The sequence below is a fragment of the Monodelphis domestica genome, chromosome 1, assembly GCF_027887165.1.
Source record: "Monodelphis domestica isolate mMonDom1 chromosome 1, mMonDom1.pri, whole genome shotgun sequence".
Lineage (NCBI taxonomy): Eukaryota > Metazoa > Chordata > Mammalia > Didelphimorphia > Didelphidae > Monodelphis > Monodelphis domestica.
In genome coordinates, this window is record NC_077227.1 from 305,816,461 (window position 1) to 305,844,139 (window position 27,679).

Genomic DNA, 27,679 nt, shown 5'->3' on the forward strand with positions numbered 1-27,679 from the left:
ATAAGGGTGTTCATTGTCCTGGAAGGACTCTGAGATCCCTTTCAGATAAAAATTTATTATCTTTGTGTATCTTTATCACCTACTGGATTATCAGTATGTGCTTTAAAAAAAACTTTGTGAAGTGAATTAAATTCTTTGGAAATAATTTTTTTAAAATGAATGTGAATTTACCACCAATGAAGAGAAATTAAAGCAATTATTAAAGCGATTTCTCTCAGTAACATAAAAATATATCTAAAAGCTTAAGTGAAATTGATGAATATTTACAAAAATAGAAATGGTCCAGATTAATAGAAGAGGAAATATAATAGTTAAATGACCCTCTATTAGAAAAAGTATTTGAACAAACTTATAAATAAGCTCCCTAAGAAATGAATCCCCTGAACCTAATGGATTCACAAGTGAATTCTACCAAGTAGTTAAAAAGAATCATTCATTCTAATATCACATAAATTATCTGGAAAAATAAACTAATAAGGAATCCTACCAAATTCCTTTTGTGACATAAGTATGATGCTGATTCCTAAATCAAGAAGTGCAAAAAGAATATAAGGAACTAAGTCAAATTTACAAAAAATCAAGTCATACCCCAGTCGAGAAATGGTCAAGGAGCATGAACAGGCAGTTTTTGCATGATGAAATCAAAACTATCAATAAGCATATGAAAAAGTGTTCTAAAGCCTTCCAAATTAGAAAAATGCAAATTACATCAACTCTGAGGTACCACCTCACACCTAGCAGATTGGCCAATATGACAGCAAAGGAAAGTGATAAATGTTGGAGGGCATGTGGCAAAATTGGGATACTAATATACTGCTGGTGGAGTTGTGAATTGGTCCAACCATTCTGGAGGGCAATTTGGAACTGTGCAAAGGTCTTTAAATGAATGCCTGCCTTTTGACCCAGCGGTACCACTGCTGGATTTTGTAACGGGTGAAATTATGGTTGAGACTGAAAAGATCTAAATTTAAGTGGTCGCCGAGGGAAATCCCAAATAATAAAATACCCAAGTCATCTGCCAAATTTTATGGTGATTTAACTGATAGTGGAGAAGATCATGAAGGAAGAAGGTGTAGTTTTTTTTCTCTCCCTCTCCCCCTGCCTGATTAGTATCTGGCGGGGAGATCAGGAGATAAGGAAGTAAGGGTTTGGAGTATGAAGGAGGAAGGAATCAGCCTGACCTCCAAAGGGGCACAGCTAAGATGCCTGAATCTGAAATCAGCTCCAGGGAAAAACTCACCATTTAACACTCCAAGATGTTGGAATGTTTAGCACACTGCTAGCCAGAGTTGTCTCTCCAGGGAAAGAGGGAAAAGGGCAGGAACTGATGTCCCTTATATGGACATTTTTACATCACTTTTCTGCATCTCATCGGAACCAATGAAGACTTACCTTGACTTAGGACAGCCCAGAGGTTTGTCCTTTTTTTGCATATGTCTGTTGAAGGCCATTTCCTCAGATAATTAAATCTTGAGTTTGATGCAGACCTTCAAAATCTTATTAAACCGAGTAGGGTGGAAAATGCAGATTTTCCAAGATCTGATTCTGTTATTCCAAGTATCACCATTGTCACTGATCAGGAAATAGGTAAATCACATCTTCTAAAGAATGGCCTTATTAGGGTGGAATAGTTTTGAAATTCACAGTTTGTACCCCAAAGAGAGAATAAGGAAAAAGATGTACTACAATATTCATAGCCTCGCTCTTTGTGATGGTAAAAAAAATTGGAAAATGAGGGGGTGTCCATCAATTGGGGAATGGATGAATAAATGGTAATATATGTTGGTGATGGAATATGTGCTGAAAAGAATAAAGAAATGGAGGAATTCCATGTGACCTGGAATGACCTCCAGGAATTGATGCAGAGCAAAAGGAGCAGAACCAGATGAACATTGTACAGAGATTGATACATTATGGCACAATCAAATGTAATAGACTTTTCTACCAGCAGCAATGCAATGACTAAGAACAATCCATAGGAACTTGTGAAAAAGAACACTATCCACATCCAGAGAAAGAACTCTGGAACCAGAAATGTATTATAAAAATATATGCTCTATAATGTAGTGTGATAGGGATGTGATTAGGGTTTTGATGTTAAAGGATCACTCTACTGCAAATACGAATAACATAGAAATATGTTTTGAACAATGATACATGTATAACCCAGTGGAATTGCTTGTTGGCTTTGTGAGTGAGGAGGAGAGAGCAAAGGGAGAAGGGGATTATGAATCCTATAACCATGGAAAAACATTATAAATAAAAATTAAAAAAGAAAAAGAGAGCAAGAAGAGAGAAAGAAAAATATAGACCAATGTCCATCTTGAATATTAATGAAAAAAATTTAAGTAAACTGGTAACAATGAGATTACAGCAATATATTACAAAGATCATGCACCATGACCAAAAGGGATTTATACCAGCAAGGTAGGACTGGTTCAATAGTAGAAAAACTATCAGCATAATTGACCATATTAATAAAAAACCAGCAAAAATCATAATTAACTCAATAAATGGAGAAAAAGGTTTTGACAAAATATAATTCTCATTCCTAATAATAAACTAAAGAACACTGGAATAAATGGAGCATCCTTTAAATGATAAATAGATCTAAAACAAGTATTTTTAGTGATAAAAACAAGCCAGAATCCTTCCCAATAAAATTTGAGTTAAGCAAGGGTGCTCATTATTATCATTATTTAATATTATATTAACAATAAGACACAAAGAAATTGAAGGAATTCGACTAGGCAACGAGGAAACAAAGCTTTCACTCTTTGTAGATGATATTATGGTTTACTTAGAAAATTCTAGGGAATCTGCTAAAATGCTAGTTGAAATAATTAGCAACTTCAATAAAATTGCAGAATATAAAATATATCTACACAAATAGTATTTTTATATGTTCTCAAAACTCATAGGAAAAGATAAAGAAATTCCATTTAAAACAACTATAGACAATACACACACACATACACACAAATAAATAAATAGGAGTCTATTTGCCAGGATAAACCTAGGAACTCTATAAATACAATTACAAAACACTTTTCACACTTATAAAGTCACATCTAAAAGATTGGAGAAGTATTAACAGCTCATGGGTAGGCTAAGCCAATGAAGTAAAAATGGTAATTCTACCTAAATTAATTTATCTATCTATACCATATTAATCACATTACCAAAAAATTATTTTATAAAGCTAGGAAAAAGTAACAAAATTAATCTGGAAGAACAAAATGTCAAGAATATTAGGAGAATCAATGAAAAAAATGAAGAAAGGTGGCATAGCAATACCAGATCTCAAACTGTATTACATAGTGGTAATCATCAAAAACAATATGTTATTGGTGAAAAAATAGGATGGTGGATTTGTGGAATAAATTAGGTACACAAATTACTGTATTAAGTGACCATAGTAATCTAGTATCTGACAAACCTCATAGATCCAAGATTTTTGGAATAAGAACTCACTATCTGACAAAAATTGCCTGGAAAACTGTTTGGCAGAAAGTATGTAGAGACCAACATCTCATTCAGTATACTACAATGATGTAGCAGTCTAGCCCATAGGTATTGTGGAGAGACAAGGATTGTAAGTGAGCACATGGCCATTCTGCGCATGGCAATGAACTCTATTCCCAGCATGGCTGAAGTTAGGGCGCGAAACCTTGCTTCCCTTTGTCTCACTCACCTGAGGATAATAACCCCACCTTCACCTTGTCATAATTTGCAATTATCCAATGGCAATACACATTGTAACTCATCTATATGTATTGAGGCATCATGTAACTTATCAATATGTATTGAGTTCATTTGCGTATCAAAGAGAATAAAAGGAAGGAACACAGCCAGCTCCGCCCACTTCGAGGACATTGACAGGTTTGCCCAACAGACTAACTTCTCCCCTTTTTCTCTCCTCTTTTTCTTTCCTGAGGCCTGGCCCTTGGGTCAGGTCTCTCTCTCTGTCTCTCTCTCTTTTCCTATGCTAATAACTAGCATTTTCTAATTCTTTCAGTCTCTAATCTCTCTCCCTACTGAGCTAGTATTATCCTTTGACCAGTGTAGTGTTGAATTGGGATCACTGGATGAGAATAGCCTTAAAAGTAATGTCCAGTGGTCGGAGCATGGCTGTGGCTCCCGAATATTAATAATAATTGATTACTGACTCATTACTCATATCTCAAAGGTCGGCTCTTTCACGCCCTTTGTGGGATTCAAAAACTTCTATCCCTTTTCTATTTTCCTACCATAAAGCTTCTCGCTGGCCGGGAGGCTTTAAATAAGGTAAAAATGAATACACAATTTATACAGAAAGGGTGATATGTGAGAATTAAGGGACTGTGGAATAGTTTGTTTTTCAGATTTATGGATAAGTAAATTATTTATAAACAAATAGAACATTATGAAATACAAAATGGAATAAATAGATCATGATATAAATGATCATGACATAACAGTTACATTAAATTTGAAAAGTTTGTTCAAAGCCAATGCAGCCAATATTAGAAGGAAAATAGGAAAATGAGGGAGAGGGATTACAGCAATTTTATCTGATAAAGGCCTCATTTCTCAAATATATAGTGATCTGATTTAAATTTATAGAAATACTAGTCATTCCCTAATTGATAAAATGTCACTGGTTGTGAACAGGCAATTTCTCTAAGAATAAATCAAAGCTATCTGTAGTTATATGAAAAATGCTCTAAATCATTGTTATTTAGAGAAATTCAAATTAAAATATTTCTGAAGTCATCACTTCTTACCTATGATTGGCTAATCTGACAGAAAAGGAAAAATTATAAATGTTGGAGGAAATGTGAAAAAATGTGGCGCTTGTCTGCCAGGTTCACTTGACCTGAATTTTTCTTCCATTTAAAGCCTTAGGGAAAAGGGACTGCCAAATTATTTAAAATGGCTAAAATTTCTACCTGCCTTTTCAATTACTGTATTTCAGGTTTTGCCTCTCTAAGGCTTCCTACTTAATATGATTACAGAAAACTTGCCAAAACAAGAGAAAAGTGGGAAGTAACTAAAATGAGGGAGAAAAGCTCCCCTAATTTGAAATGTTAATGCCATGTATAAATTTTGCAGTGATGCCCAGCTGCTCATGAAACCTGCCAAGTATAACATAGAAATTTCTTTCTGGGGAAATCCAGCTGAGCATTCTCTCAGCTCTCTCATAATCTGAAACTATACCTTTAGTTGCCCACATTTTTATATATAACCATGACATTTTGCAGAAGCCTTACATTTGATAAAATAATGACAAAAATAATCGATTAATGATCTAAGAAATACCTACTAAGTTAAGATGAATTGACAAAAGGGAAATAGTTCCTGCCCTCAAGGAACTTACTTTCTAAGTGGTAGGTATGTATTTCTAACTAAATACATATCTACATATTTATTTATTTACAAAAGAAATATTAGGTAACCTGGGAGGGGAAGGCAAAAGCATCTGGAAAGACCAAGAAAGGTTTTTTTCTTTTGATGGTGTTTGAGCTGTATTTTGAAGAAAATCATAAACTAAGGGTTTAGAGAGAGGTCTATGGGGGAAGAGTGCAACCACTTTCAAATAACGGATCATAAATCTGATGTCTTGAATGAGGAGAAACGATGAAAATTGTATTAAAGGTTTCTTAAGTAGTAGTCACCCAAGTATGTGTGCACAGAGATAGCTTTGAAGAGACTACAAAGTTTACTCTAAATCACCCTAATTTTTATACACTTGATTAAACAAGCCTGGCCTTTTTACCAAACATTGTTCCTGGTTGACATAATATTGATGTGAGTTTTTTCTTATTCTGAAGACACTGTATTTGAGAACATCCAGAAGTGTACTGTACAAGCTTACAATTTATCAGCAACTTTACTACCCTCTTTTTCTGTTTTACAACCTTGTGGGTCAGCACAAATTATTTCCCCTTATTATAGAATTCTGTTATAATCATACACAAAAATTTAACCTTGCCTTGGCATGGCTATGGCAGATGAAATACTGAGTATGAGGAACAGAAAATATGGCTGGACCTTAGAATATATGAAGAAAAGTAATGTGTAATAATTCTAGAAAAGTAGGGGATCACTTTGTGTAGAATTTAAAATGTCAAATAGAGGATCGTAGAGGTTATAAGGAGCCACTGAAATTTGTTGAGTAGAGGGATGAAATGATCAGATCTAAGCTTTAGAAAAACTCATTGGCAGCTAGAAGTTGAATCAAAATGGGGAGAGAAAAGAAAGGAAAACTAATTAGAAGACTGTTGTGATAATTTAAGTAAGAGGTGTTAAGGGCTTGAACCAGGATATTAGCTGTATGAGTGGAGATAGAAAAGACAAGATTTGGCTAGCAAGAAGCAAAGTACTCTCAGAAATGTGGCATCTTAAGCTCTTTTGACCTAAACATATTATTTATTCACCAGATTTACAAACTATTAAAGCCTCAATGAACTATGCCTCATAAAAATCCATACCACATGTCACTCTTATGTGGTCAGAATTTAATACAAAGGACACTAGAAAGATGACAATGTATTAAAACAAGCCAACTTAAGCTTATACTGAAATTAGATGGTTACTTAATGTATAAGGAAGAAATTCTTGGCTATTGAGGCTGATAAACATACAGAGATATTAATAGTAGAAATTGTGGAATAGTTTCTATTCCAAGGTCTTTTAAAAGAGCCTTTTAATAAAATGTGTTCAGAGACTTTCAGGAAGAGAAAGGAAGGAATAAGAAGCTGTTCCCCATTATTCTCCTCAAACAGCAATAGAAACAAAAAAAAAAAACCTCTTAAAACAAAATTCTTTTTAGAAAAAATCAAATGAACAAAAGAAAAGTTTTGATACAATGTCAAAAAATTATGGATTAAAGTGGTGGTTAAAACACTAAAAGAAAATTAAACTCAAAAAGCATCAGAAAAAGACAAGCATTTTATCAAGACAATAAAACTAGGTATAAACTCAAATTAACAGTGCTTTTCATATGATGATTTCCCAAAATTACAATGCAAGAAATAACATTAACATTAAACAATATGATGGATTTAAAATACAGACATAGCAATTATTGCTAATCAAATGACAAGCCAAAAGCCTTCTCAGTAAGCTTAGGCCCACCTTTATATTCCAGCAACTAAATGCCAACTACCAACTAATCACCAACCTACATCACCAGCAACCAACCTCCAGTTATCAACTCATGCCCAGCAGCCAACTTCCCCACAACTGCCAGCCCTAACTATCAGCAACTCCCACCCCCCCAACCTCCTACCCCCACCCCAACTGTCAGGGACTGACAGCCCTGACTAACTGACCCTGGCCCCCTTTTATCTACCTCACTTCCTGTCTCTATGGACCCTTCTTCATGTTTCTATGGTTTCTCCTTCCTGTCTTTATGGTTTCTACTTCTGGTCACTGTGGACTGGATAAACCCTACACATCTCTATAGTAAGAGGACCTCCAAGTTCCCCATTAAATTAAAAAAGGAATAAAGAATTCCTTCTTACAATTCCCTCTGTGATTCTTTGGGAGGCTACTCTCTCTAGTGGATCAGTTAAACATATCTAACTTATACTTTTAAAAATCTTCTAGTTAAAGATGCCTATAATATTACACCAATAGAAAACTAAAATAATAAGGAAAAGGAAAAGAAAAGAAAGCAAAACCAATAGTAGGTAGGAGCATTGACAAAAAGCCAATTAGGGGGCAATCCCCTTTAGAATAAAAAATTTACATTCATTAAATGCATTCAATTCCCTTCAGTTCAATCAATACTTCCCACAATTCACTTTAGATCTCACAATGCAGTGTAGGTTTCTTTATGGCATCTCCTTAAAACAGTTAACTTTTCTTGATTCAGAGAGTTAACAAATCCTAAAATTACTCTTAAAAGATTTCAAATCTTGGATTTTACAAAATACAATTCCCAATTACAAATAATACAATCCTAAATCTTAGAATTTATGAAAATTATACTCTGTGAAAAATAAGAACCTGGAGATATCAATTAAAATCTAACATACTACATAAAAAGTATACAATCTGGCAGATAATACATAAAAAAAGCATATAATCAATTCCCCCCTGAGGAGGGTGTTGATCAACACTTATAACACTTTGTAACATTTACTTATTTTCACTTTTCTCTATAGTCCTATAAAATAATAATAATTTCTAATGTATACATAATATATACATTTCACATGTATACACATACATAAATACAAATTCTATAATATAATATATATTATATACTTACCTATTGGCTAATGGATATCTAAACTCATTCTATTGAAAAATCAAAACAATTAATACTGGTGGTATCATGTGCTTCAAGTACAAGGAAAAATCAAATATCCTATTTAAAAAATAAAATAAAAATTCTGGAGTTCAATGTCAGTGAAAATAGTATCCAATTGTCTCTGTATTTTTATTTTTAATGCATATGACAGGATACAGTCAATCACTTTCGATGGAAAACACTGGTTTTACATGGGAGCAATGTATCCATGAGATCTTTTCTCCAATTTTTATAGCTGTTGGAGTGGTTAACAGTACTTACTTGCCCAGGGTCACAGAGCTGGGAAGTATCTGAGGCCAGATTTGAACCTAGGCCCTCCTGACTCTAGGCCTGACTCTTAATCCACTGAGCCACCTAGCTGTCCTGTTAGTAGTACTTTAAATGGACCTTTGCAGGCTGGCTGAGTTGTTCCTCTGTGCTAGAAGTTCTTTATATATACTTTGTCTCCTGGGTTAAGATCGTGAAGGGAAAAGTCTATAGGTCCTGCTTGACCTACAAATCCAGACTCTTGAAGTTCTCTTAATTTTATTTGTAAATCCTGTATATAGGAAGAAATAGAAGTATCTCCCCCTAGCAATGATGTGTATGCAGGGGGGAAAGGCTTAGCTTGTATAGGTGGATGTCCAAAAAGCATCTCAAATGGTGAGATGTGTAGATCTCCCCTGGGCCTGCTTCAAAGATAAAATAGGGCTAGAGGAAGAACATCAGGCCATTTTAAACGAGTGTAGACGCACCGTTTTCCAATCATGGTCTTAAGTTCTCTGTTAATTCTTTCAACTTGGCCTGAGCTCTGGGTATGGTATATGGAATTTAGCAGTTATCCCCAAACAGGAATAAATTTGAGATAAACTGAATCATTAAAATGAGTTCCCCTGTCTGAATCAATATGTACTGGCAGGCCAAAACAAGGTATAATCTCTTTTAAGAACATTTTTGCAACAAAAGCCTTGGGGGCTTGAGTGGTAGGAAATGCTTCCGGCCATCTGGTCAGCTAGTCTACTATGACTAAACAAAATTGATAATGTCCAGCCTTTGGCATTATAATAAAATCAATTTGTAGAGGTTCAAAAGGTATGTAAGCCAGAGGATGACCACCAAAAGCCTTTCCACAAAAGACGTGTTGGTTATATGCTTGACAGGTGGAGCACACAATTTAGAGGCTATGGTAGCTATACCAGGGGCTATCCATACTCTTTTAGTAGAGTCTACAATTCCATGGTTCCAAAATAACCATTTTTATGAATAGATTGACATATTTAGTGATAAAAACTTCTAGGGAATAGAGATTTTCCTTCAGATGACACCCATACTCCATTAACATGTTTTGCCTTGAATTTTCCTTTTCATTATAAGGAAGGTATAAATCTGGTTTGTTACTAATTGCCAAAGTTAGAATTAGTTCAGGCCCTTGTAAGGCAGTGAATTTTGCAGCAGTTTCTGCCTGTTGGTTTCCTCTAGAGACAGGGTCAGTTTCACCTGTATGGGCAGAGCAATGTACAACAGCCAGGGCTTCACATAGTTGTAAAGCAGAAAGCACTTCATTAATGATTTCTGCCTTTGAAATACTTTTACCAGCTGAAGTTAAAAATCCCCTTTGAAGCCAAAGCATACCCACTGTATGACATATTCCAAATGTGTATCTGGAATCCATGTAAAATGTTGCTTTCTTATCTTTTGCAATTATACAGGCATTTTTAAAGCTATGAGTGCTGCACCTTGAGCATTTATATTTGAGGGCTGTGAAACCGACCACAGAGTGGCAACTTCTGTGACTACAGTTGCTCCAGTGTAGCTTATGCCATCCCTCATGAAAGAAGAACCATCAGTGAATAAGACTAGATCTGGGTTATGTAATAATTAAAAATAATATTTCTACCCATATATATTATAAAGGTTATTGGAAGGGTAGACAATGTTCCTGTAAGTAACCTGACCACGTGGTGCCTAGCCTATCAGTCTCTTCCTCATTCTCCCACACCTGCCTGCTCTCTCTCTTCTCCTCGTGGTTCCTGCTGTGGTACTCTTCATCCATCTCCCCATTCTCCCCCAAACCTTAACTTTTATTCACGTACAGAACGTACACTGACGCAACCCTGGCACAACTGTGGTATGTCAGGAATGTTTGATAGACAGGTAAAGTTACTCAGGAGGGGGAGGGAATGAGCTTCCTTGACACCATCCCGTCTGTGATCCTTTGGGACACCTGTCTCCCCAATGGATCATTTAAATATAACTATTTTATAACTCTAAATACCTTCTAGCTAAAAGTACATGCAATATTGCATTTTTCTAAGAGGGAATTACAGTAGTTAGAGATGAGAGTCAAATACAAAAACTGATTGATAGACACATTGAAAAATGCCAATTAGGGGGCAGTCCCCTTTGGCATAAGTGTTTACATTCAGAATAAGTATTTCAATCCCCTTCAATTCAATTCTTTATATCCCAAAGTTCATTCTGGATCTTTTGATGCAGTGTGTAGCTTCTTCAAGCATGTTTACAGCACCTTTTCCAAAAGGATCCACTTTCTTGATTTGGAATGTTGGCAAGTTTCTTTTCCTGAAATTTCTTCAGAAAATTTTAAATCTTGCATTTTAGGATAATTACACCAATCCCCCCTGAGAGGGTGTTGACCAACACCAGAATCACACTAGGATACATGACTGAGTTTGAGGTATGTGAGACAATTGTCAAAAGGAAAAACAAAACAAAAACAAACCACCCCCCAAAAATCCCAAAATAAAAGAGTAAAAATTAAATTCTGTATAAAAATAAGAAATCCAGAAATGACAAGAAATAAAATAAAAATATTATGTGTATAAAAGTCTGTATAAAAACATAAAAATAACCTGTAACAGGTTCTTGAATCATAGCAAGGACCAATTAAAGTGACTTATGCCCCACAAGCCTGTAGGACAATAGCAGCAATAAAGCACTTTACCCTTTTGCAGCCAGGACTACAGAAAATTGCCAAACTATAAGAGAGAAAGGATTAAGTTTCAGCAGCGAATGGGAAAAATCATTCCCTGGTCTGATTGTACCATCACTGTCAGAGATAGGGGGGAGCCAGGATGATAACCAAACTGAGGTACTTGAGTCAGAATATTACACATGGAATGTGGTACAAAGAGTCTTGCATCTTAACATATGTCAAGTGCTGCAACCTCGATTCACACACTAGGTTCAAGTCCTTTTGTATTGGCATAGAAGTTCAACAATCCTCCCTGAATTGGATTTGGTCTGTTTTGACCTTGTTCTACTTGGCACTGTATGTTGGCTCTTTTGTTCCCTTCTCCTGGAATCAGACATAATCATTAAACAAAGTCTCATAACATTTATCAATAAATGGCAGGTTTCCATAGCCAAAAGCCTTTGGGTATGCATATTACTAGGGCTAATAGATACTGCAAATGTATACTGTAAATTTTATCCTTTAAGTAAAAAGAAATATTAATACTGATTTCATGTACTTCAAGTATCACCAATGTTAGGGGAAAAGAAAAAAAAATCAAATATCCCATTACAAACATAAAGAGGAAAAAAAATTTTTTTAATCATTATTTCACAGTTCACATTCCATGTAACAATGTGTTAGCCAAGCAGAGGCACAAAACAAAAGGTGCTCACTCAAAAATGAAATGTATACCACTCTTAACTTGACCAGGATCTACAATGTGAGTGCACATAAATTTTTCACCAGGTAAAAACCTTTTAAAAACAGTAGTACAACTAATACAGATTCTAAAAAGTACCAAAATCCCCAGAATTATAAGAGCCCATTTAATGATAACTACAAACAAACCCACTATCATTAGGATTCATATGACATGCTGTGTGACATGTAAAAAAAACCAAACCTTTGAACACATGAATACTTGTCACAAGTTGTACAGATTTAGACAATCTTTCAACTTTGGCAAAGATACTATTAACAAAGTCTATTATTACCATCATTCCAAAATTTGGTGGGAGAGAAACCCAGAAAAACCTCTGTACTGGTGATAAAGAATTACAAAATATAATAAATTCATTTTGAAGCTATTAGGCTTCACAGGAAAAAGTCATTCCCAACTACTGGATGAGATTATAATACATCACAGGTTAACTAAGCCACTTGGGCACCTCCCTCCCTCTTGGTATGAGACTGTAACAGTGTAACAGAACTGTCTCCAATATGTCCCAACCATTTTTATGTGGAGCCGAGGAATAAAAAGTGAAAACCACTTCATATATATCATCCATTACATTGACAATAAATTCAGAGGTGGGAAAATACAATGCCAATGCACCTTACTCCAGCTATAAGGACACCCCTCTTATTACAAACAACTCAAAAGGTGGGCAAATGAATGATCAGTGGTAGGGGTGCTCCCACATATCTGAAAACCATATATGAATACTCATTAAAATCAATTTAAATTATTAAATAAGTACATTCTCCAAAACCATTATACAGGTTGAAACCAATTTGATGGAGTCCATTCATTATCTCTGTGTGACAATTAAGAAAGGCAAAAAAGGAACAAAATGCTGTTTATGGGCTTTTACAATGACATTCTTCAGTACAATCATAGTCATAGGAGAGGTACAAATAAAGACAATGTAACAGAATATTTCAATTTTTATAACTTATAAAGTGGTTATCAGTACATTATATACATCTTGTATTTAGAATTGTGTTACACAGACTTCTTCATTCTGGGGAGGAGAACTAACTAAAACAGTTATCATCAATAAGGCAATGAGGTCTGACAAGGCTTAAAATTCACCTCCAGACTCTTTGAAGTTCCTTCCCCTTCCAAGTACCATCATTCATCACAATCCACCTATGGCATCCCCCATACCAAGGAGACTTCCCACATTGAGTACAGGTATTTAGGTGTGAGTTTTAATGTTCCTCATTGGAATAACTATTTCTCCTATCAATATTACTATTCCTGAAACTTCTATTCCCATTTTCTTTATTTCTCTTCTTACAATTCATAATCACATGACCAACTTTTCCACAAAAATAACATGTTAATGGTTGTTTTGTGGATTCTTGTAAGGGAGCTATGATCTCTCCTCGCTTTGCCTTTACAACTGTTTCAGTTAATTTTTTTATTTCCTTCCTCAATGTCTACTAAAGTAGCATTCTCCTTATCCTTCTCACCCTATTTAGAAGTCGATTTCTTCATTTCCTTCTTTATGCTTTCACTAAATCAGTGTTCTTCTCCTTTTCCTTATGTCCCTCAAAAACATAAAGTGCTACTCTTTTCAATTCTTCAAGGTCCTTAGTAGGCCAATTTGGACAGCTAGTCATAAAATAATTCCTAACTACCTTACAATTGTTTTTGACAAGTTGCATTCTGATTTGTCTTAGGTCCTGTTCTCTATTCAGATCAAACTCAATGTATCTTCCTCCCAGCTAAATAAGTATCCATAAATTGGGCGGGATTTTCGCTATCTTCTTGCTTAAGATTTTCAAATGTAGTTCATGTACCAGGTCTATCAGAACAGGTTCTCATAGCTTTTATCAATGCATTTCTAGCCTGGTAAGTAATCTTGCTCTGAATTTGGGTCCCATTTGGGATCTTCTGTTGGCCAATGAGCTGTTCCCTGTTCTTGGGCCTGATTAGCAAGAGAAAGAATCTTATTCCTTTCCCTTTCTGATAGCAAGGCCTGGAGCAAATCTTCTACATCAAACCATGTGGGATTATATGTGCAAAAAATGCTTTCAAACTTATTCATCAGCACCACAGGCTCAGCTTCATATGAAGGTGTTTTTTCTTTGAATCAATGTCCTTTGGAGAAAGGTGTATGATGTCTAATGTTTACTAAATCTCTATGCCTATTATATGTAGGGACAGTTCTTAGAGGGAAAAGTCTTTTATTTGAATCATCTGTGGCAACTGCTGCTTGTCCTGTGTTCTGTAGTTCAATGGAGTGTGTTGTAGTGAGACTAGTAAGGGAAGGGGGTGGGGTGGTGGAATGGAGCTGGTCAACAGGTGGGAATGTCGAGTGAAAAGATTGGGTACAGGGCACAGTGGAATGGAGGCAGTGCTGAGGGTGGGGTGGAGAGGAAGGGGATGGGGCTGGGGCCAGGGTGGAGAGGAGTAGGATGGGTGAGGTCTAGAGGGGTCATAGTAAGGTGGGTAGGAATGTGAACACGGAAAAGGATGGAAGTAGGGATGGTACGAGTGGGGATAGGGAAGATGGGTGGCCAAAGGAGGGTAGAGAGGTAGATTGGGAGGAAAGAAGATGGGAGGAGTGGGGGATGAGCAAGGTCTGACAGGGAGAGGACCTGAGGGGTTCAAGTCTTGTTTTGGGTCAGTATGAGGAGAAACCTCCTCATAGGCCAGGTGAGATGACAGAGCATGTTTCTTGCTAGATTTCACTGAAGGAGTTAAGCTAGAATGGTTTGGTTCCAAAGAAAGAATGGTTTCCTCACTGGAGGGAATGGTTGATTCTTCAACATGATATGCCCATAAGAACCAGTATTTATGATCTTTGGACTCTTTATTTTTAATGACTAACTTCAAATCTTTTAAGATCTTGAAGTCAAAAGAGCCGAATTTTGGCCAGGTAAAAGATATGTCCATCCATGCCTTACAAAGTTTTCTAGCTTCTTTGTCATCCAATTTCTCCTCAGGCAAATTTGGATCATTCCAGCAATTTAAAATTTTATGTAAGGCTGAATCAGGAGGAATATTTCCTGATTGATTTCCTTTGATGTGTTGCAGTATTCTGTATGTCCTATTTAAGTTAGTTTGAGTATTGCTAAATGGTCAGCTTAAACAATGAAAAATTCCTAAAACATAAAAAAATGGAGACACAAAGTTCTTCAATGTTATTGTGGAAGGCAATAAGAGAAGGTTTAAAACAAAAAGCTAATGTAAGGAAACAGTAATTGTTGCACAGCAATAATATCAATAATGAATGTGTATTTAATGTAACAATTGTTATTAATAATCAATAACAATATGCATTTATTATAAACATTAATGATGACATTAATAATGTGCATTTATTGTCATTATCAATAATGTCATCAATAATTAATATTTCACATTAATTATAGTTATTGTTATTAATAATTAACCACCATAAACAAGTATCAAAAATCAATCATAACCATTCATAATTAATAATAATGACTAATAGTAGTTATCGAATATTAATAGTTATTGTTTTGATAGTATTATTAATACTGTTGTGTTCTAAAATTATTCCTCAATATTGAATGTAATTAATTTGATTTAATGTCTTAAATTTGGTTTCAATTTAAATTCAATATTATTAATATTTGCTATTAATCCTTTTATTTAAATATGTTCAATTTAATAACATTATTTTAGATCACTAGTAGCAGTAGCAAAGGAATTCTTTTTATTTTTCTGCAGTTTTAATTCTTGACAGTGGGTGGCGCTATAAATATTTGTAGAGTGGAAGGCACCTGTGGGTAGACCTATCTAAGCAAGCAGTCAGATAAAGAGAAAGCAAAAAATATTTTTTTTAAATGTCTTTTAACATGCTAAAGAAAGGCAGGCAGTCTTCCAGGAAAACTTTGAGTGGTTTTAAATATGCTAATGAAAGCAAGCACTCCCAAGGAAAATGTGACTTTAGAAATGTAAAGAAACCACAAGCAAATTTTGAGGATGAGGGAGGGAGAGAGAAAAATGCAGTTTCAAGAAACAAATTCCAAAAGAACACTTCCTCTTAGCCCACGATTAAGGACTGTGTGATTCCCTTGAAACAGTCATGTATTTTCAAAGTTGGGGCAGGGAGCCCCTAATCCTAGTGCACAGCTTAGAAGATCTCTCAGAATTAATTTAATGAGTGACTCTGAATAGGTCCCTCCTGCAGCGGTTCATTGGGAAAGACATTGGGCTGGTAAAGATCCGTTGGGTACTAGTGCCCCTTGGTTTAAACAAAACTCGGTCCTGTTTGGAATGGGGGGGCCACCCCTGTGTGCTATCTCCCCAGTCTGCAAGGGAGGTTCTGTGAGGGGGCCCTATCCTTTATTGCCCTACTCTTGTCCAAAATGGGTTGGGTCAGGTGGGGTGGTTGGACAAATGGGGAGAGTGCAGGTGCTGGGAAGAAACAGAAGTCTGCATTTCACCCCCGTGGGATCCAGCCCTTTAATATAAAGCAAACGCTCCCCTGCCTGGTTCCCCGGTTCCATTTTGGGCAAAAAGCCTCCTTTCCCCTTCTTTACTGCCTCAGGGAGCCCCTAAGCTATACCCCTGAATTAATTTAAGGGGGTGTCTACATACTCAGTGAAGTACTGGGCTGAGGAAAGCGGCAGTACCATCCAGTGGATTCACGTGCCCAGGGAAGTCAGGTTGGGGTTGGGCTTCTAAAGTAAGAGAACAGGGTGGGGAAAAAGGGGAGGGAGTTTTTCTCACCATTCCAATTCGATCCAATCCGGGAAAAACAGCAGCCTGTTCCCTCTCTTCACCAAGGTTCCTTTCACATATGAAAACAGGCTAGCAAGCTGAAGCAGCTTCTATCTTACTTAGCTTTACCTAAGACTCAAAACTTCTCTCAGAAGAAAATTAATGGTTGTTTATAGACCAATGTGGTTGCCAACTATAATAATTAAAAATAATATTTCTACCCAGACATATATATTTTATAAAGTTTATGGGAAGTGTAGACAATATTCCTATAAGTAACCTGACCATGTGGTGCCTAGCCTGCCAGTCTCTTCCTCATTCCCCCTCACCTGCCTGTGCTCTCTCTTCTCCTCATGGTTCCCCCTGTGGTACTCTTCATCCATCTCCCCATTCTTCCCCAAATCTTAACTTTTATTCACGTACAGAACGTACACTGACGCAACCCTGGCGCAACTGTGGTATGTCAGGAATGTTTGATAGACATGTAAAGTTACTCAGGAGGGGGAAAGGAGTTGTCTAAAGGATTGTCAAGTAGATTAGCCCAAGATTTTTTAGCCACGGACACTTAAATATTCACAGTTGTGTAATGGTTTTCTAGTAACTGGTAAATCCGGAAGCAAGGTGGCAGGGTTTAGTGTTGTGTAGCATTTTAAAGTGATATTTTCATTACCTAAAAAGGTTACTTCATATCTTGTGGGTCTTTGGTTGGAAAATGCCTGTATCCTATGCCTTAACAACTATGCTTCAGTTTCAAGTGGACACATTATTGTTAGTGGTCATCCCAATACTAAATCAGCAGATTTAGTTACTAATAAAACTGTTGCAGCTGTGCCTCTAAGACATGATGGTGCTCCTGAAGATACAGGGTTTAGCTTGGCTGAGTAATAAACAACTGGACATTGAACAGGTCCTAAAGTTTGAGTTAAAACATCTGAAGCTACCCTTCTCTGTTTGGGTACATATAAAGTAAATGGATTTTTTGTAATCTGGGATGCCTAGAGCAAGAGCAGATAGGATAGCCTATTTCAATTCAGAAATAGCTGACAGGTGTTCAGCTTCTAACCTAAGTGGTTCAGTGACTGAATTTTTTGTCAGTACTATAAGGGGATTAGTGATTTCCCCATAGCAAGGAATCCACTGTCTACAAACTCCTGTTGCTCCTAGAATTGCTCTCAACTGTTTCTTAGTGGAGGAAGTGCTTAATTTTTGAATATCTTTGATGTGCTTAGGGGAAATGAAGCAGGCACCAGCAGTTTAAATAAACCCTAAATACTCCACTTTGGGGGGACACCACTGAACTTTTGCCTTTGAGATCTTGTGGCCTCATTTATATAATTCCAAAAGATGTTTGATATCTTCTTGGCATGTTGTGGCATTTGGTGAGGCCAAAAGCAAATCATCTACAAAGCATATCAAATTGCTCTTCTTAAACTTAATATTTTCTAAATCTTTTGTCAAAAATCAGTGAAAATAAAGTCCTCCCCCCCCCCCACCGATTCTGACATAGAGACTTCCATAAAACAATGGAATTTGAAAAGGCTTAAAAATTTCACCTCCAGACTTTTTAAAGTTTTCTGATCTCCCCAGAATCATTATCCATTTAAGTTCCTTTTGACACAACTCTGGGATCTCCCATTATGAGGGAGAATTCCTTGCTGAACATAGTGTGGAGGAATCCCATACAGACAGGGCAGGCCAGAATGGAAAGGGATTTTGGAGAGAGGAATTTCTCCCCTGAATTGTAGGATTACCCAAGCTCTTCACAAGGACCAGTACACCCAGGAATGGCAGGAAGAAAAGATATCCCAAAACTGGGAGCTGTTTGGGATAGATAATGCTCTCTCATAGAGGGTGCCATGCTTACAAATCTCCTTCCTGTTTGGAAGGGTAACCTTCTATTCCCTTCCCCCTAGGGGTAAAAATGCCATGGAGAAGCTTGCTTCCCCTGCCACATGGACAGGGAGTTAAGAGGGATTGCCTAAAGAAACCACACCTGGGCTTCCAAGGCAAGCATTGAGCATTCACTCAGCTGTTGCCAATGTAAGGGAAAGGAAGTTTTTCAGTAAAAAGAGGATAAAGTAATGGAATGACAAGGGAATGGTCCAGAAAGAGTAGAGAAAAACTTTTTTTTAATTAAAGTATTGTATTATTTATAAAATTAAGGAAAGAACCTTGTAGGAAAAGAGAACAAAGATGCTTAAAAAAGATAGTTGACTGTTGACCCTGGAGGAGGCAAGTAGGAATGAATTCCACAGTACAATTAGATGTATTAGCTTTAAATGGGCTAGTGAACAGCAGAGATAATTCTTGACTGGATGAAAGGAGAGATAATAATTATGCTGGTGTATGATGAATTAAGAAGGGAAGGAATTTATATTAAATGACTTTGGTTGTCTCAGAGGAAAGGTAGGATAGAGTAGTGGAATCAAACTCAAATAGATATGGGGACCACTAAATCACAATAAGGATTTCTGTGAGCAACTGTTCATCTTAGAAAAACAACATATTAATGTTATTTGTCCCTTATTTTGTTTTTATTTATTTTGTTAAATATTCCCAATGTAAAAAATTATATTTTCATCTGGTTTGGGCCACCTGAGAGCACTGTGACTCTCTAGGTTGCCTTCTACTTCTGGAAAACTTACATTTTTGGGGTTTTTTCCTTTGAGTTTACAACCTTAGTTTATAATTTCTACCCCTTCCTCCAGGTCCTTTCCTAGGAGCCAAAAAGAAAAAGAACTAATCCCTCCTCCACATAATGACCTTTCAAGTATTTGAAGACAGCTATTATGTTCCCCCCTGAATGTTTTCCAGGTGTGAAGATTAACATTAATCTTGAAGATTGTATATTGAATTATAATTTTTAGCAAAATGAGAGAGAGAGAAAGCAAAAGCACTCTAATTAAAAGTCTCTAAGCTGTTCTGTGGCTCTTTAACTCCAGGTTCCCAGTTGCTGAAATCCAAATCCTGTGGGACCAGCAGGCTGCAAGCTTGTCAGAGATGGCTTAATCAGATAGACTGCAGCCCTAACTGTACCAGCTTCCTTAACTCCTGGAAGAAAAGCAAGATGGAGATAGAGAGAAAAAAAAATATCACCAAGTCACCCTAACTAACAAAGTCTCTCTGCTGCATAGCTCTTGATTACCAGTTCAAGTGGCCACAGGGGGCCCAGCAAGCCAGATGGTCAGGCCAGATAAGAGAGAGCCTGTTAAAGAGATAGAGGAGAGTGCCTGCCCCAGAAGAAAGAAAAAAATGGAGTTACCCTCATATTTCTTCTGGGTTTTAAATCTAGTCTAATCCCTCCTACTCAGAGTCCTTAATTGACCAGGTTTTAGTTCAGTCCCTATCTTAGCAGACACCTCAACCTCTTAGAATTCCTGCTGGTCAGGCAATGATTATTGTGGGGCTCTCAATTGTGACCTACCTTACTATGCATGTGCAGGTAAGGGGCTATATTTTTATGTTAATTTAACACACAAGTTAGGTATCACTAGTTCTTTCAAAGGAATCCCTTGCCCCACTAACCTTCTTACTATTCCTTAAGTATGAGTTTTCATCCCTGAATAACAAAAAAAGAAAAATTGAGTAGTGAAGGTTCCCCTTCTTTAAAGCTCTTTAAGCAAAAGGTTGTTGTCCATTTGTTGGGTATGTTATAATGTAAATTTTTTAAATATGGTTTGGAGTATTGAGGCCTCTTTCAACTTTCAAATTACGTGATTCTGTGATGCTAGGGAAATAATTTGTGAGACATTTAGGTGACAACCCTTTTTGGCTAAAAATTACATGAGTAAATCCGGACTTGTGACTTTATACTGGAAGAATTGGATGGGGATCAAAAGTAATAAAAGATTAAAGAGCATTTTAAATGTTCATGAGAGTAGTACATATAGAAAAATAAGAGGCTGTGGTTGGGCAAATGAAATAGTGGATCTTCATGGTAGTGCAGTTTGAGTTGTGATGTCATGGTATAGTTGAAGTAGAGTAGAGAAAGTTTGTTGGATTTGAGAAGGTTGAGAAATTTAAAGGTTAATTTGACAAATGGGCTGTTAACATGAATACTAAGGTTCCTGAAGATAAGGAAAGAAGAAAATTGTGAGCAACTGAACTCCTTCAAAAACTTGGTGAAATAACTGGCTTGCAAGTGAATAGATGTATCTATAAAGATAAGAAGACTGGTATAAGTGTAATGAATGGACCTCCAAAGAGAATGGTCATTGAAGGAAAGTAGGAAGCATCAGTTGGGAAACAGATATTATACTTCACCAATAAAGAATGCATTTAATAATAGAGAAGAATGGAGAAGAAAATGAAGAGGATGGATATCTTTTCCTCTTCCACTGTCTCTAAATTCTAGCAATGCTAAGACTGAAACTTTTGAGTATGGAAAAGGCAAAAAAAATCTACAGAATGCAGTCCTCATACAGCTAGGGTGGGCAAATGACCTATTCAAGGTCAAATGTCTAAGAAAGGCTGGATGAGGGCAAAAATATCTTCATTGACCCTGTGTAGGATAAGAACTGTAATCTAACACAATTGACATGGAAAAATAGAATTAAATTTAAATGGAAACTTTGAATTGCTTTATAACAATATATTTTCCACTTGATTTCTGTATATCTAATTAATTAAACTTAAAATATATATTATTACATCAGAATTTATTCATGCTGATTTTATGATTTATTTTTCTTTTAATTTCAGAAAACACTTTTTACACTTGGCTTGAAGGTAAATCAAAATTTTTTAAAAAGCAAAATAAAATGTTGGCTTCTCATAATCAAGATCATCAAAAATAAAATATTATCTTTCAACAATTTCACCTAAGAAACTTATGCTTTCCAATTATCAAAAAATTTTAGGTCTTTGTGTAGAAAAAAGAGCTTTCTACAAACTTATATCTGGCCTACATGCAAGCATTAATATTCACCTAAGTGCAAGATTTCTTTTAAAAGGTATGTGACTTTTGGGAATAAAACAAATTGCCATTCTTTCATTTTCAGTATCTTTCTAAATTTAGTAATTAGGATGTTTGCATATTTGTTGCTGAGGGAATATCATGGTGTCACAAACATTCCCTATTGCTGTTTGTTTTTGCTTTACATATTTGTGTACCAGCTTGACTATAGTTTCTTTATTTATGGATATGTTTGATCTACATTTAGCTTTCCCTTCAGAAACAAAATACAGTATTATAAACTGAACAATTATTATAGTAAATTGATCCAGGACTGTGATTTCATTGACATATACTCCACATTGCATGCTAAACTGTATTTACTAAGATTAGTATATTAAAAACATAATTTAGAAATTTATACATTGTTTAGAGTTTTATTTTTGTGAATATGTTATCAACAAATCTAATTTGGCCAAGATAATGAAGACATATATTTATTAAAGTTTATTATACCAGTGAGACCACAGGTCGAGTTCATATTCCCTTCCCTCAATAATGAAATCAAGGCTGTACTTTTAGGAATCTTTTATTATATTATTAGGAAATTGTGAGAGAAGGTATAGTTCAGGGAAGAATGATCTGTAATTGTCCCCTCCACTGCCTTACCACCCACCCATTCTAAAACCTTTTTTAATTTAGCATTTGACTCTACCACTCAACTGAAACTTTTCTCTCAGGGGTCATAGATGCCACCTCAGTTGCTAATCCAGTGGCCTTTTTTTCAGTCCTTCTACTTCTTGACTATTGGGTAATATGGACCATGGTATCTTCCTTGTTTACTCTTTCTTTAAGTGTTCTCAATACTGTTTTCCTCTCATTTTTCATTTAGCCCATCTGACTATTCTTGTTTGGTCTTCTTCACTGAATCATTGTCCTCTTCTCTAAGTTTGTCTTCTAGAATGATTTCTTAATTTCATCTGCTTTTTTTTTTTTTGGTACTTTATAAGGATGATATACACCACTTAAATGGGTTCAGTAGTTATGTGGGTTATTTAGAGGATCCAAACAGACTTTTTACTTTAAAACATTTCAATACCTTAGTGTAGGATTTAAAATTAATATGCAATACTTCAAGTATTATTTTTATAAAGTTTATTATCTGACAAAATAGAACCACATGATTAAGTTTTTCTACCTGCTTAAAAATTCCTGCTCCACCAAAGCCTAGACAGGAAGGAAAAGAGCAAAAGAGGTGGGGCTACACCAGATTTATCTCCTATCTACATCAGCATGTAATGATAGGAAGTGAGTAGGGTGCTGGGGATCAGTTTTTAGGGTAACAGATTCTATTATACAGTCCCCCAAGGATCCTTTGAGATACTTGTCACCCCAATGAATCATGGAAACATAATCAACTTATAAATTACAATAATTTGAGGATAAAAGGGAAAGAGAACAAAACCAATGATTGGTAGGTGCATTGACAAAAAGCCAACTAGGGAGCAGTCCCCATTGTCATAAGAGTATGCATACAAAATAAATGTGTTACAACCCCCTTCAGTTCATTCTGGGTCTTCTGATGCTATGGAGGTTTCTTCAGGCATCTTCACGGTGCCTTCAAATAATTCATCTTCTAGATTCAAAGAGATATTGAGTTTCTTTTCCTGAAATGTTTCTTTCTTAAAAGAATTTTTAGTTTCATGGCAATTATACAATCCCTATGATAATTATGCAATCTCCCTGAGGAGGGTGTTGACCAAAACTTGAATTCACTCAGCCACTGAAGCTCAAGGCTTTTAATCTTGGCTGAAATACTCCTTCTTGGGGGCCATTTAGGGATACCATGCCCTTTAGGAAAACTGTAACCAACCCCCTGGGTTTGCTCCCTCATTTGGCATGGGACTGAAACAGCTTTAAAGGTATGTCTATTATATGTCCCATCCATCATACTGTGGAGGTGAGGACTACAATATTGCTCCTTCCTTTGGCATAAGACTGTAACAGCTCTAAAAGGCGTGTCTTTTATATGTCTCATCTATTTTAATGTAGATATGAGGAATAGTGCTATAGCACTTCACTTCAACTAATAAATGAACCCTTACCTCTTGTTACAAACAACTCAAAGATATTTTTACAATGGTATCTTCTCCAGTCTAGTCATATGGTGAGGTACAAATAAAATAATGTAACAGCACATATAGCCAATTGTCAAAACACAGTAACTTAAAATTACATAGTGTAACAGAACCTAACAAACAAAATAAAACAATAAAACAAACAATCAGCAAAAACAATATATGTGACAGGATACAGGCACAATAATTCAAGAGCTCTTTTTAAAAATTCTGATACAGAGATTTCTCATAAAATAGTGGAGTCTAAAAAGGCTTAAAATCCACCTCCAGACTCTTTAAGGTTCCTTCCCCTCCTCAGTATCATCATCCATCTAGGTTCCTTTTGGTCACACCTCTGGGATCTCCCATATTGAAGGAGAATTCCTCACTGAACATAGGATGAAGGAATCCCATATTGGATGTGTTGTAGAGACCGGGCAAACCAGAATGGCAAGGGGATGTAGAGAGATGAATTTTTCCCCTGAACTGTTGGATTACCCAAGCTAATAAATCCAATTGTACCCAGGAATAGTAATAAGAGAAGATACCCTAAAACTGGGAGCTGTTTGAGATAGGTGATGCACCACTCCTTCATAGAGTGGACCATGCTTACAAGTCTACTTCCTGTTTGGAAGAATAACCTTTCTTTCCCTCTCCTCTAGGGGTAAAAATACCAGGGAGCAGCTTGCTTCCCCTGCAATGTGGACAGGGTAAAAGCCCTTTAGGAGGCTAATTATTGCCTAAGAGAAACACACCAGGGCTTCCAAGGCAAGCATTGAACACTCACTCAGCTGTTGGCAATGTAAGGGAAAGAGGGATTTATACTTTCCAAGCTTTGGAGAATGGCTTCAATCAGCAGCAGCAGCAGTAGCAGCAGCAACAACAGCAATAGTAGCAGGAGCAGGAGAGCAGGCGTGGCATAAGCAATGACTCCGCAAGGACCACCGAGGCAGGGAGGCAGGCTCAGCAGGAGCAGGTGGCTGGGTGGAGGCAGCTCTGAAGAGAGTTGGGGGGGAAGGGTAGAGAGGGAAAGAAGGGGGTGGCAAAAAGCTGTGGCAGGAGAAAACATGGTTTCTTTTCAAACTAATCTACTCAGAGAGAATGAAGGGTTCTGAACCCCACTTCTGGTCACCATAGAATTTTAAATTAATGTCTAATACTTCAAGTATTATTCTTATAAAGTTTATTATCTGACAAAATAGAACCACATTGATTAAGTTTTTCTACCTGCTCAAAAATCCCCACTCCACCAAAACCTCTATAGGAAGAAAAAGAGCGAGAGAGGCAGGGCTGCACCAAATTTATCTCCTTTCTACATCAGCATGTAACAAAAGGAAATGAGTAGGGTTCTGGGAATCGTAGTGTTTAAGATAACAAATTCTAATTACACCCTAGGTAGTCAAAAACAATTCTGGAAGATAAAAACAAAAGCCGCTGGCAAGGAAGTTTAAAATGAATTTAGCAACAAGTTTTTATGGGATCCAAGATAACTCTCCACCAAAGTCTTGAAAACTATTTTTACTTTTTTCTTGTCGAAAAGATTAGTCCACCCAGGGCAAAGTTAATTCTGTTTTAGGTATGTATTTCGACTTCCTTGCTCACAACAGTTCCACTAATACTGTGGGAGTATGAGAGAGTAACTCACACTTGTCCATTTCCACCAATATAATGGCCCATAACAGTAAGACTCCGAAACACATGCACATACATGCATGTATATGTGTACATGTGTATCTGTTTATACATGTATGTACTATTATATATGATACTATATTACCTATTCTATAGTATAGTATTATATATAGCATGTTAATTGTCTAGTCAGCTGAGAGGTTAAATAACATATGTTTCTCCTTTGAATTACATATTTCCAGTTGTCTCCTGGGACACAATCCCTAGAAATCTACACAATATCTTGGCCAAGGTATATGCACAAGTGAATTATCTTTCCTTCTGAACTGGTCCCTCTATGCCTGTTACTAATGTTATTATCCTCCTAGTTTTACTCAGGTGAAGTCATTTTTCATCCTTTCATTTCCATTATCCTCTTCCAGTATAGCTAGTTTGATTGATTAAGCTAAATTGATAAATATTTTTCATTCTACCTCCACAACAACTTTTCTATCTCTCTTTTTCAGTATATCCACATGACTACCACCTTGGTTTAGAGTCTCATCTTCTCTCACATAGACTATGATAATATGTAGATAATTGGTTTCCATGACTCTAGAGTCCCTCTTCTAATCACATATCATGCCTTCACATAGCAATCATCAAAATAATCTACCAGTGGACCATGCTGAAAAAATTTCATTGGTTTTCCACTACTTATAGGATAAAATAGCTGACATTTGAAGCCCTGAACAATGTTTTCAACCTTTTGACATTTATTTCTTATTGCTTCCTTTGATATACTTTTCATCCTCAATGAATTCATTATCACCTTTCAGAATGTTTTACTTGTGCTTGCTTCAGCAGCACATATACAGAATGTTTTTTTTTTCTTTTTTCAAAGCTTCAGTTTAGGTGCTATTTCCTCATTTCTTCATTCCCTAATATCCTTAAATAAAAGTGTTCTCTCTATACAATTATAATAATTAAAATAATTTGCTACTTGGTAAGAAATAGAGAGTTTACTCACTGGAACATATTAAATGCACACTGTGCAGAAATAAATGAACACAGTGAACTAATTTTTATAAACCCCCAAGTCCCAGGTATTGGGGAAAGAACTCACTATTCAACAAAAATGATTGCTAAGATTGGAAGGTAGTCTGGCAGAAACAAGGTATAGGCCAATATCTCACATTGTATACCAAGATAAGCTCCAAAAAAAGTACATGATTTAGACTTCAAAGGTGATATCATAAAAAGTATGGAAGAAATTACCTGTCAGATATTTGGCTAGGGGGACCAGCTCTTGACTCAGCAAGAGATAGAAAAGTTCACAGGAGGTAAAATAAATAATTTCTTACATAAAATTAAAAAGTTTTATACAGAGAAAAAGCAATGCAATTAAAATTTAAAGAAAAGCAGGAAACTGTCAAAATTTCACAACAAATTTCTCTGCTAAGGATTTAATTTCTAAGCCACATCAACTTGAAAAAACCCAGAACCACTAAACTCAGCAAAACCAAATATTTAATTAGGAAAGTGGCAGGTGCATTAATATTCTGTGGCCACACAGAGCCAATCGCTATATATCACACAGAATTGAGACCCTGGGGCTTTGGGGACAGTGTCTCAGAGAGGATCACCAAGCTAGATGATTCTCCAAAGAATAATAGAACATAGGGATCTCATATACCTTTTGGGGAATTAAACATAGCAAAACATACACTGCCAGATTGTAAAGCAGGCTTGGGAAAGAGACTGTAGCCAGAGGCTAGGTTATCAGGGAGTTGTCTACTACAATGGATACAAAAAGGATGGAATGGATCTCTGATGCCATGGGAGAAACTTCTAAGACTAAAAGGGTGTTTGTTTACTTGGAAATAATACAGAATTACTAAAGTAATCAGAAAAACCAAATCTTTAATCAGGAAAGAGATAGGTCCAGTAATCAGCTGCTATCACAAAATCAAGTGCAAACTACACAGTCAACACCCTGGGGCTCTGGGGAGTATCCCTGGGAGAATGCACTGAGCACAGTAGAACTTGGGAAACTTATGTACCATTTGGGGAACTGACAGGGAAGTATGATTGACTGGATTATCAGGGAGAGACTGATGCTTTACAATGAATAAGGGCTGGGCTACCTGCCAGAGGACTTTGATACAATGGGAGAAACTACTAGGACAAAAGGATACTTAACATTTGATTTAGGTCTATAGTCCCATCTGGACTGGAATACTTAAGTACCTTAAAGTCCATTATTCAGTCTGAAAGGCTGAGTCTGGAACTTCCCTCAGTGTGAATTCTCTGGGGACAGGGACAGACTTGGGGGGTCTCCAAATTTCAAGTTGACCCAGGTGATTTGAGCATTTCT

At 36.3% G+C, this 27,679-nt stretch overlaps 1 protein-coding gene across 3 annotated transcripts in view; it reads left to right on the top strand.

The window, feature by feature from the left end:
* ERO1A (endoplasmic reticulum oxidoreductase 1 alpha) overlaps positions 1-27,679 on the top strand; it is a 137,578-nt gene that overhangs the window by 82,194 nt on the left and 27,705 nt on the right. For 2 of the 3 annotated variants that reach the window (XM_056811098.1, XM_056811097.1), the window contains exons 9-10: positions 21,382-21,408; positions 21,540-21,632. In XM_056811098.1, the coding sequence (XP_056667076.1) occupies positions 21,382-21,408; positions 21,540-21,632 (120 nt within the window). The remainder of the gene's footprint in view (positions 1-21,381; positions 21,409-21,539; positions 21,633-27,679) is intronic. The other variant, XM_056811099.1, reaches the window with a different exon arrangement.